Source organism: Podarcis melisellensis (assembly GCF_964234715.1).
Source record: "Podarcis melisellensis genome assembly, chromosome: 3".
NCBI classification, from domain to species: Eukaryota; Metazoa; Chordata; class Lepidosauria; order Squamata; family Lacertidae; genus Podarcis; species Podarcis melisellensis.
The window spans coordinates 60,606,405-60,618,647 of NC_138530.1; the positions used below are offsets into that span (position 1 = coordinate 60,606,405).

Here is a 12,243-nt window from a genome sequence, read left to right on the forward strand (position 1 = left end):
TGGTAGATTACTGTCATACTTTTTCTTACCCTGTAGTTAAGTGCAGTTAAGTCATGGGAACTACTCATCCATAGTGCTGCCATCTTGCTAGAATTCCACCTCAGCTTGCTTTTCTCTCATCCATCACACCATTGCGTCCAGGCTTTCCCGATTCAGATGTTATGGAGAAATAGAACTCGGTGTCATCAGCATACTGATGGCGACTTGTCCCCAAACACCAAACAACCACTTCTGTGGCTTCATATAGATATTACAGTAAATAGCATTGCAGATAAGGTAGTGCTCTGCAGTACCCGGTAACACAGCTGCCAGGGAGCTAAAATGCAGTCTCCCAACATAACACTCTGGACATGGTCCTGAAGGTAAAATTGGAACCTCTCAGGGCTAGCCTAGTATGATACCATAGTTAATGGTATGAAAATCTGACAAGCAAAATAAGAAGCAAGAACAAGGTTGCATTCCCCCTTCCTTGCTCTCTACAGGGGTCATCTCTCATGGTGACCAATCCAACCCAACCCCACGGCCAGGCCTCAGTCCAGATTGAAATGGATCTAAATAGTCTGCATCATCCAAGAATGCTTGTAGCTGCCCCACCACAACCCTCTCCACCACCTTCCCCCACAATTGAGTGTTTGTGACTGCAATACTTGTTCCAGTCTAAGGGGTCTATAGCCAGCTTCAAGGCAGCAGAGACCATCCTCTTACGCAAGGAAGTATTAACTGTGCTCTGGACCCAACCAGTCAACCCTCTGCTAGATTTAGTAAGCCAGGAGAGCCTGAGGTCAGAGGGCATGTGATCATATGTATTACCGCCAGCACCTTATCTACATCATTTCTCAATTTCACTTCAGCCACATAAATTAGCCTAGCACATTGGTTGTCAGTTAGTGGATTGGAACCCATTACTGGGTCACAACCTGACCTACCACAATGCAAATGTATGGTAAAAAAAGTAGGAAATGAATCCTTTAATGCATGTTTGTGTTAAAGGTAGGCCACAGGGCTGAAACATTAAAGGCTACCACTAGCATGTTTAAAACAGGAAGTCATACAAATCAACATTTTAAAAAGACTGACAACAGTAGTACTATGACAACTTTAGTTTCACTTCTATAATGTAACAAAATTACGAAGTCCAAAATACAGCATTTCCCTACAAACAGAACATGGGGAAGAAGAAACTATAATTATTCTCTTGTGCCTTTGAACTTGGTTCAAAATTTCACCATATCTACACAAATAGGGAATGCCTTGGGCTGAAACTTTCAAACCTGTTTGGAACTGTGAGCTTGCACATACCTTTCTTGACTTATCACAAACTCTCTGAGGCATTACCCTTTGTACGCCTGATGGCTTTTGTTTGACCTGTTCTTATTTAAAAAGTAGTGGCAGACCTAGAGGCTACTTGTGGAAAAATGGGGTAAGTTAAAGTTGGATAGGAATAGAGAAGTCCTAATGATAGGTCAGTCGATAGAGCATGAGACTCTTAATCTCAGAACTATGGGACCTACGTTAGGTGAAAGATTCCTGTATTGCACTGGTTGGACTAGATTATCCTTGTGGGGTTTTTCAGTTCTACAATTCTATTATTTTACTACCACATCCCAAAATATAGACACATCTATGCATATCACTACTTTATTTATTACCGTCCCTTTACCCTAAGGTCTCATGTCTCATCCTCACAATACAATTAAAACACATTTGAGACAGATGGCTTTCCTCAAAAAATCCTAGGTAGTGAAGTTTACCTATCACAGGAGTACAGGTCCCAACACCCTTAACAAACTACAGTTCCCAGGATTTTTGGGGGGGAAGTCGTGTGCTTTAAATGTAAGATGTAGATGTGACCACAGTCTTTTGGACTGAAATCTACTGTATCTTTCTACCATATCTTTGTTCAGAAATATATAATAATATGAAAACCTTCAGGTTTCACTTTAAGAAAGCTGTAGACAAAGAGCATGGTTTTGTTGTGATGTAGCCATAATTGTGGTATGGCCACCCAGAATACTAAACCGTGTTTCCTTGCCATTTGCACCTAGTGGAGCTTCCCATAACTCACAAGTGCACATAACTCACAAAGAGCACCCAAGCGACTCAGGACAGCCTGGGCTAATCAGCTGCCAACACGTTCTGTTCTATGAGACATCCAATCAGAAGCTGGGATGGCTTCTGTAATTCCAGGATGTCCCGGTCAAATCAGGACTGTTGATGGGTATGCCATAATAGTAGGTAGTGGATGAATTTCTTCAGGGCATGGAGATAAGACATCATGAACTCTTCAACTACTGCAAATCAGGCTGGTCACAAAAGCAACCCCACTGTTCACACTAGTGTAAAGGAGCTGGCCTCTTTTTTGAAGAAGGGTTTCTTCAGTCATTGCTAAAATGCTTTTAAATACGTATGCTAGTCCTATAAACTTCATGTATGCATACCTGTATTATAGAAAACAACAACACTAAAATCCACAGTTAGTTACCTAACTGTGACCAAACAAAAGCTGTTGATGGTGATAGATAATTGCAGGTCATGTTGAGCATGTTACCAAGGCAATTTTTATCCTAATTTTTCATCATCGCAAAAAATCTTACTGGATTTTAGGTCTCTGTTTTGTTCAGTTTTTATTATGTTACATTTTATCCTCTAAACATTCACTGTCATTTCACTTATGGATGGCTACTTAAAGATTCGTACTGGTCTTCACAGCTGCAACCCAGTTTATTGTCTCCTAGGAACATCATTAATGTGTGGTTTATTTTTCTCTTCCAGGTAATTAATGAATACATTTTTAAAAGACTGGACTTAGCCAACTCCAATGGCTCTGATCCAAATGCTTATTCCAACACTATGTGTTGGTGCATGTGCAAACTGTAATGTTTTGGACAACTTCCCAGAGAAGTAGCATAGCAAATTATCTGCACTTTTCCTTTCTTTTTTAACAGCATTAAACTCACAAGAAATTATTATTATTTTAGTAGCCCTTCACATATCACAGCAAATAGTCCCCATTACAGCACTAACCCATTATCACATCTCTGAAAACAATATACCGTATTTTTCGCCCTATAGGATGCACTTTTTCCCCTCCAAAAATGAAGGGGGAAATGTGTGTTCGTCCTATGGGGCGAATGCAGGCTTTCGCTGAAGCCTGGAGAGCGAGAGGGGTCGGTGCGCACTGACCCCTCTCGCTCTCCAGGCTTCAGGAAGCTATCCGCAAGCCTGGAACTCACGCCGGGCTTGCAAGGCTTGCGGGCGGCAGCCTGCAGCCCGAAGCACGGGGCACTCTCCGGAGCGCACCCCGGGCTTCGGGCAGATATCGGGCAGCCCCACAAGCTCGGGGGGACAGCGGGGAGGTGGAGCGCCGCCATCCCGCTATTCCCCGACCTGGTTTGAAGCCTGGCGGCGGGGAGAAACTTGCTTCTCCCCATCGCTAGCCCCACAAGCTCAGGGGACAGTGGGGAGGTGGAGTGCCGCCATCCCGCTATTCCCCGACCTGGTTTGGAGGCTGGCGCTGGGGGGAAGCGCACTTCTCCCCAGTGGCAGCCCCACAAGCTCGGGGGACAGATATCTGCAAGCCTGGGGAGACCGGCGCGACTTCCCGCCGGGCTCCCGAGGCTTGCGGAAAGCAGCCTGTTCTAGGGTCAGGGGAAGCTCGGGCATCCCCCGCCCCAGCCCCGCGACTGGGGGGAAAATAATTTTTTCCCCTTTATTCCCCCCCGTCCCCCCAAAAACTAGGTGCGTCCTATGGGCCAGTGCGTCCTATGGGGCGAAAAATACGGTATTTTCCTGTGCCCTTTCTGCTGTCACAGTCCCAAGGCCCACATGACTCTAACTACTTCCACACCCCCTCTTCTGACACCACTGGTTTCAGCCAATCTCTGAGTAGCTGAGAGGGACAGGGGAACTGATGCTTCTGCAGATGGAGCATAGAAAGAAGGGTTGTCGCGAGAGGGTTTTCCTGGTATGTCCTCAGATGTGTACCTTTGAATGTTGTGTTGAACTCTTCCTCCTTTCTTTGGTTCATCAAGGTTCTGGAGTGGCCTTGTCAGATGGTGTACTTGTTTTTCTCAGTGAATCTCAATTTGGAAGAAACGCCTTTTGATTACCTCTAATAAAACAATTTGTGCTTTTACATGCATTTGCACTTTATAGTTACATAGAAGGCCGTTTTGTGGGAGTTTTCACAGGGCTGCCAAGTTTTGTTTGTGAGGAAAGCATGATTCCCACAGGATTTGGATAGCTTTAAAATAGGATTACACTAACTCATGGAGGATAAGGCTATGTTTTCACCTTCACTGTTGGAGGCAATATGCCTCTATATACCAGTTGCTGGGACTCGCAAGTGGAGAAGAGTGTTGTTGCCGGCTTTGGAAAGGGGCGTGGCCTTGGAAAATTCCATGTTCAAAATGCCTGATAATGTAATTGTTATATTCCTAATGTTAAACACTTTGAAGGTGTTGGTTTTTTCATCCTCAAGCTGTAAGGATGTGAGGGCAATCTGGCTGCGAGATCTGTCACCCCATTGATCACCAGGGTTGATTCAGCTGATCTGGCTGGCTAGGCGGGTGTCCCCTTCCTCCCTCACCGCTCCATGTGCGTCCCTCCCGAAGCTGCGCGCTCAGTGGAAGAGGACGACCATCCCAGATAGAAGGAGTGTACCGTTCTTCAGTCAACGGTATACGATGGCTGCGCTCCCCTGCTAGAACCTCCAAACAAGCTCAAGAATCATAGAATTATAGAGTTGAAAGTGATCCCGAGGTTTATCTAGTCTAGGTATAGGCAAACTCAGCCCTCCAGATGTTTTGGGACTACAATTTCCACCATCCCTGACCACTGGTCCTGTTAGCTAGGGATGATGGGAGTTGTAGTCCCAAAACATCTGGAGGGCTGAGTTTGCCTATGACTGATCTAGTCCAACCCCTGCAATGCAGGAATCTCAACTAGAACTCATCAAGTGGTTGGCCATCCAACCTCTGCTTAAAAATCTCCAATGAAGGAGAGTCCGCCACATACTGTAGACATCCATTTCACTATTGAACAGTTCTTACTGCCAGAAAGTTCTTCCTGATTTTTAGTCAGAATCTCCTTCTTGTAACTTGAAGCCTTTGGTTCGGGTCCAAGCCTCCAGAGCAGGAGAAAGCCAGTTTGCTCCATCTTCCATGTGGCCCTTAATCATCTTGGTTGCTCTCCTCTGCACACATTCCAGTCTGTCAATATCATTCTTAAATTGTGCTCCCCAGAACTTGAAACAGGACTCGAGGTGTGGTCTGACCAAGGTAGAATAGAGCAGGACTGTAATTTCTCTTGACAGGGACACTATACTTTTGCTGAATAGCTTTCACTTTTTTGCTGCTGCATCACACTGTTGACTCTTGTGGTCTATTAACAGGGATGCGGACTTATAAAAAATATTGGGGGGGGCCCGGGAAAGCTCATGAATAATAAATAAGCTCATGAATATGCAAATAAAGTGGCGCCGCCTCCTCGTGAGCGAATAGGGGAGAGCGTGCTGCGCCTATTAATCAGCTCCAAAGGAAATTGGGTGGAGCTTTTGCTCGGGAGGGAGGGCAGGAGGCATGCAGCCCGCCCCTCCCTGTGCATTTTGGGCTGGGGGAGGGGCGGCGATGGCGCTCTGCTGGAGGGGCGCCGGAGATTATTGGGGGGGCGGAGCCCCCCCAAACGAATTTTTGAGGGGGCTCGGGCCCCCTCAAGCCCCATGGAGTCGGCGCCTATGCCTATTAAGACCCCTAGTTCCTTTTTGCATGTCCTGGCAACCCACTGGCAATCCAGGTGTTCACCTTCTTATATATGTGCAGCTGATTCTTCCTGACTATGTGCAGAATCGTACATTTGTCGCTATTGAAATGCATTTTGTTAGTTTTGGCACAGTTTTCTAATCTGTTAAAGTCATCTTGGAATCCCAATTCTATCTTCATCATTGGCTATCCCCCCCCCCCCCAGTTTGGTGTCATTTGCATGCCCTCAATTCCTTCATCCAAGTCCTTTATAATGCTGTCGAACAACAACAGGCCCACTTGACTGCTGCACCCCACTTGCCACTTTTTCCCAGGATGACAAGGAACCGCTAGTGAGCATGAAAAGAAGGCTCTACCGCTATTTTGTGTAGTTTCAATTTACTCAGAGAACAAAATGGCTCTTCTGTCTTTTTTTTTTTTAATTGTTATCACAGATATAGAATACTGTCAATAAAAGAAGTACAAAAAAGTCAACGAAACATCCCAAATCCAGTTCAAGGAATAATCATCAATATGCAAAAACAGTAGGCTAACCCGTGACAAAAAGTGATTTTTAAAGTGTGCTTAACTTCCTGTTTGGGTTGTGCCTAGTTCTAGTATTTTCACAGGACACCTTAGGTTTGCAGGAAACCGTTGGTGACATTCAAGTGTAATAACAATCGGCTTTTGATTGTTTGTTTTCCTTAAAGGTAAAGGTAAAGGTACCCCTGCCTGTACGGGCCAGTCTTGACAGACTCTAGGGTTGTGCGCTCATCTCACTCTAGAGGCCGGGAGCCAGCGCTGTCCGCAGACACTTCCGGGTCACGTGGCCAGCGTGACGAAGCTGCCCCGGCGAACCGGCACCAGAGCAACACACGGAAACGCCGTTTACCTTCCCACTAGTAAGCGGTCCCTATTTATCTACTTGCACCCGGGGGTGCTTTCAAACTGCTAGGTTGGCAGGCGCTGGGACTGAGCAACGGGAGCGCACCCTGCCGCGGGGATTCGAACCGCCGACCATGTGATCAGCAAGTCCTAGGCGCTGAGGTTTTACCCACAGCGCCACCCGTGTCCCTGTTTTCCTTACTTGCACCATAAGTCTCTCTTTGTGTGCGCGCACATGCATACAATATGAAAACTAGCCAAATAAAGCACTTCAAAAGTAACACATTCCAGAACAATTACAAAAAAAAAGTTAAAAAGAGCCAGAATTTGGCAATTCATAGGAAACTGCTGAGGTAGATTAAGGGTGATTTATTTTTCCTGATGCTGACCAGTAGATGAATATGAGCTGTTTTCAGTGCGAAAGCGCTGACTAGGGAGATATAACAAATGTATTTAGGTTTGTACTGTGCTAGGCGTGGTTGAAGAGGCGCAGTTGTCTTTCTCTCCCTTCTTAAATAGAGTGGCTGGGTCCCCCCCCCCTTTTTTCTTTTTTGGAATGAGAGGAGGTGGGAGATGGGGACGTTCCACAGTGTTGTTTAGAAATCGGTGGGTTGGGCAGCAGCTTCCTATGGCAGCAGGAGTTGGCTCGCTGCCATGCTTCTCGGCTGTGTGCTTGAATGGGGCGGACTGGGGAACAGCTGTACCTAGCACTGGTGCACTGCACTCTCTGCCATCAGGACCCTTTCACTTCCCTCCATGGAACAGTCCCAGGATGTTTTGCCTGAAAGGTAAGGGGACTTTTTGGAAGTTATGTGACTCTCCTGTATAGCTGTTGCTGTCTCCCACCCTCCCCACGGCAATCACAGGCTAGCAGCCCTCTTTTACAACTCTCAGAAGTTTATGAGAAGTTTAATCTTTAGTCTTGTTCTTGAGTCAGAGGGCAGCACAGATCTACATAACCCTTTGTGCTTTATTAGCAGGGAGAAGACTCATTCCTGCTTGGAATCCTTCGAATGCTATGTGTAATCCTTTCCCATACAAAAGAGCAAGCTTGCTCTGTAGGTTTCAATTTGCTGAGCCTACCAAGCATTTGAAAAAGCATTGTCTGTGTTGTAGGAACTTTAGGAACAATTTATTGGATGAAGCATGTGCACTGACCATGCTAGTTAATAGGATCTGTCAGACAATACCTTCATTTAATTATTTTCAAAACAGTATGAGGTCTAATGAATGCCTGGAGAGAATGATGAATTTTTTTGTCATTATAGAAATGCAAAACCAAACTATGTCAGTTATTTCTTTTCATGGTGAATGTTGATAGGTGCGTGAATGTGATCGAGGACAGAGGCAACATTACTACAAGTTAGTTTCTTTATAAAATTTGGTATTAACTTTGAGTTCTATTTTAGATTAAGTAGTAGCACGCGCACACACACACACAGTATGTTCATGTTTCTAAAAAAAAAATCCTGCCCTGAGTATATGTGAATTTCCTTAGGCTTGGTGTTTCTGCTATTGGAATAATTCAGAGATGTGCAATTGTTAATAGAAATCAGTGGCTCTTCACTTTAAGTGTGTGTTTTTGTTGTTGATGTCACTAGAAGTAAAGATAATAACTTTTACAATGCACTGAATTCAAACTTATTTCAAAATATAACCAAATTACTAGTCAAGCTACTAATAGAAGCTCCCTTTATGTTTCTTTCTGTGCTAACAGCTGTATATTATATATTATGTTTTCAGTGGAGGAAAATATTATTATTAATGACCATGGATTTCAGAATTCCTGTATTCATTGTAAGATAGGGCATTTCCACATGTTCAATGGGATGTGATGCATATTGTATATGTATGTATGTGTGTACACACACACACACACACACACACACACACACACACACAAACACTGCCCTATACCCAGAGGTCTAAGGACGGTTCACAGAACAAAATCAAAATAAAAAACCACAAAATATATAATAAAAACAGTCCCCCCCAAAAAACCACATACTTGCCTCCATTTCTCCCTAATTTATACCAATTTTTATAAAGCATTATTAACTGATGATCTCAGAATGCCAAGTCATCACAGTTGTTGTTTTTAAAATACATTTTTATTGTTACCAGATTATTTTTGTTTATTTTAAATAAAAAAGATAAAGTTTTAAACACCCCTCTTTTCTTTATTGGCCTGACCTGAACCCCTAGCTACACCTCCAAAATGTTTTCACAAGGATCCATCTGCACCTACCTCTTTAAAAACAACACTTTTGTTTGCTGCATTGGGCACTTTAAAAAGTGTTCACGTATGCTAATACTTGCTCCTTTGTCCGTTAATAATGTGGCCGGGGACCTCAGACTGCTTTCAAAGAGGACCAGCAAAGGCAGCAGGAAGCGCCAGTGATTTGTGCTTCCTGTTGTATCATCTTCCCCACCCCCCACCCCTCATCAGTGTTTGCAAGGAATCTCTTGCATCTCCCTTAGCAGGCTCTGTTCCACAAAGATTCCTGTAGGGAAATTGGTGGATAGACTGTTTGCAGTTGGAATTATGGTATTCCCCCCATGTTGCTCTGGCCAGGTAGACACTCTCATAGTTGTATTTAAAATCCCTGCTCACTGGGGGAGGGACAAGGACGTAGGTGCCTATGAAGGCCTCCATGTGCACCCACAGGTGCAAATACAACAACCTATGTATTTTAATCAAGCTCATAAGCAGATTTAGTAATACTGTAAGCTTCAGCTTCTGTGAGGGGATATTTCACACTGGGTGAAATCACTGGAATCACTAGCATTTCTACTGGAATGCTAGGGCTCTCAAGATGCTGGAATTTAAAATGTCTATACAAGAACCACAGCTATGCTCCCTTCCTAATGTTTACTTTGTGTAAGGTTTGTTGTTATTCTTTGTGAAAAAGATTGATAAATACTATATTTTTTGAAATCAGGCAGCTGAATAGACTGGATTAGGGATAATGCAAAAGGAGAATTGAGGTGAAAATATTTTTTTTATTTCCAAAGTTACTTTCAAGTAAGGTCACATTAGACACAGTATGTTAGCCAGGGTTGAAGAGAGAGCTTCTATTTGACTAGATCACTTAATGATTTCATGGTAAAGAAAATGCAGAGGGTGCTGTAAAGAAGGTATGCAAGCTCTGCGACTGCACTTAAAGACGCATCTGCCACAGCCTTACATATTTTACAGCTGTGGATTTGGGGAAGGAGGACAGGAGGAATATTTTTCTGCTAATAATAGTAAGAAGTTATGTTGGAGGCCATCCCTGAAAAATCCAGGGCATGTGGTTATTGCTCCCTAGAGGAAAGATCTGTACTAGAAATGCTGATTTATCATCTCTCTTTTTTAAAAGACATCAATGGCTTGCTCACCAGTTGTCTCGTGTGTAGTATACATGTAAGGACATTCCTTGGATTCTTTTCTTGGCAATGTTCTTAGCAAATATGTAAAGTTTAGAATCAGAAACAGATTTTCCCCCTGATGTCTCAAAGCACATGCATTTCCTAAGTCAAGCTAGGCAGCTTGTACTCAAATGTGCGTTGTTTTGTTCCTCCTAGGATGAAAGAGAATAAAACTGTGCCTGCTTTTATAGTATGAATCCCTCAATTTAAATTTGTGGTTATATTTTAATTAGACTAGGATTAATGAATCCCGTTGTGCTTCTTGTTCTCAACTCAGTAGTAAAGCTATAATTGTTGTTAATATTAAGGCAAGGATTGCAACCAGAATTTTACTAGCAAATAATTTATTTTGGACAACCTATATGAAAATTTATTTATTGGCACTAAAGTTTTCAGGTGCATGTGGAAAGCTCTTCAGTTTCCCCTTAGCTATCATTTATCAACATAGTTTTATCTCAAATATACTGTTCATATAATCATAAGTTAGACAGGCTCTTCCCTTGTAGGCTATTCAGTCTATTTGCTTACTTGATGGAGAAAATCTGGAGTGAGAGCATCTTGGGCAGATGACTGCCCATCTTCTCCTTGAAGACCTTCAGTGAAGCCCACCACTGCCAAAAAGATTCTCCTAATGTTGAGCTGAAATCAATCCTCTTGTAGATTAAGCCCATTAGCCCTGCCCTCAATGGCAGCAGAGAAAAAAAGTATTTTAGTTCTTCTGTGTGAAAGCTCTTCAGGTATTTTTTTTTAAAAAAACAACACACATTTTTTTTTCAATTTTCAAAAACAAAAACAAACAAACTGAACAAATACAAAAGTAAACACACCCAAATTTGTAAACATAATTTGTTACTCCAGATTTAGATATACTACAGACAGGCATGCCTTTCAAGTATCAGAAGTTAGTGTGCTACCATGTTCTCTCTCAGTCGTCTCCTTTCTTGAGGGCAAGAATGTGTAATGTTTCCTTGTAGGACATGTTCACAAAACAAACAATTTCCATATAAAGAAACAGTAGGGAATGATTGGGAATCTGTGGACCTCTGAATGTGATGGGGGAGTTGTCATGAGCCCCAAACAGTTCGGCCAGTGGTCAAGACATCTACATTCCTGCTCTGGAGCATACAAATTTAAATTTACAAAAAGAAAAAAAGCAGGGCTAGAGGAGCTTTAATTCCTGCATTTCTTAAAAAGTCTTAATGTGATCTCACATATGAATGAAGCAAATGCCATAGAAATATGTACAACTGTTCAGTCTGTAGGTATGGGAAGAATTTTAGTACCGAAGTGAGTGTGAAATTTCAAGCACATAGTTTAAATAGTGCACACACAATCTTTCTTTTACAGGCTTTTAAAGGCTCAACATTATTGGGCATTGATTTATTTGAAATGTTTCCTAACTGCTCTTCATCAGAATTTTTTATTAAGTGTTGGATTACTAGCAGTCTCAACAAAAAAACATCTTTTTCACAGTATTGCATGCCAAAGGCAATATTTTCTTCAGGTGATTTTAATGGCTTAAGTTTAAACATGACTTTGATAGTGCTGCAGAGTTCAGGGGTGCCAGACTTCTAATCCCTGGATCCAGCAAGTGTTAAAAGCTAATCAAGCCAGGCTAGCCTCCTGGTGAGGTGCAGAGCCAGAGTTTGGAGTTGAGAGTTGAGCAGTAATGTGACCTAGATGTAAACTGCTGGCTTGAAAGCCAGAGAACAATGTTCAATTTCTGTTTGAATCCAAGGCTATGGCTATGGAAGAAATAACACTCTTTTGGGGTGTTGATGCTGTGAATCCCTCCATTATAGGCTTAGGTTGACGTATAAATAAACCATATATCATAAAGACACCACAGTCTCCACTGTGCCTCAGTTCCAAAAGGAGACATGGAGCCTGGATAAGCAGCTGGAACTCCTGGAATCTTGCACAGCTTGGAGATTGGTGTGGCATGCAACAGTAGCAAGATTTTGATATTTTAAGTGTTTTCTTTCTTTATTGCCACTTCCCTTACTGCACATTCACATTAAGCCACCATCACATTAAGCCACATTAACCATTTAATGATGGTTTACTGAGAGTGCGCAGTGTTTGTATGCCCATTGCTGAAAGTCTTCACTGCATTATTCCCCCATTCCAGGTGCTGCCATGCCAATGGGAAACAAGCTAGAGCCTCAAACCGATCTCATAATTTTGTTTTTCCCCAAACAAAGCTTGA

The 12,243-nt window shown here is 42.9% G+C and overlaps 1 protein-coding gene across 6 annotated transcripts in view; it reads left to right on the forward strand.

Annotated features, from left to right (window-relative positions):
- The window catches only part of NHSL1 (NHS like 1), a 137,245-nt gene that overhangs the window by 53,277 nt on the left and 71,725 nt on the right, over positions 1-12,243 (forward strand). The window contains exon 1 of one of the 6 annotated variants that reach the window (XM_081907026.1): positions 7,273-7,411. The exons of the other annotated variants lie outside the window; for them this stretch is intronic. Within the exon in view, the coding sequence (XP_081763152.1) occupies positions 7,396-7,411 (16 nt within the window). The 5' untranslated portion in view covers positions 7,273-7,395. Of the gene's footprint in view, positions 1-7,272; positions 7,412-12,243 lie in introns of those variants that run through there. 6 annotated transcript variants of the gene reach the window in all.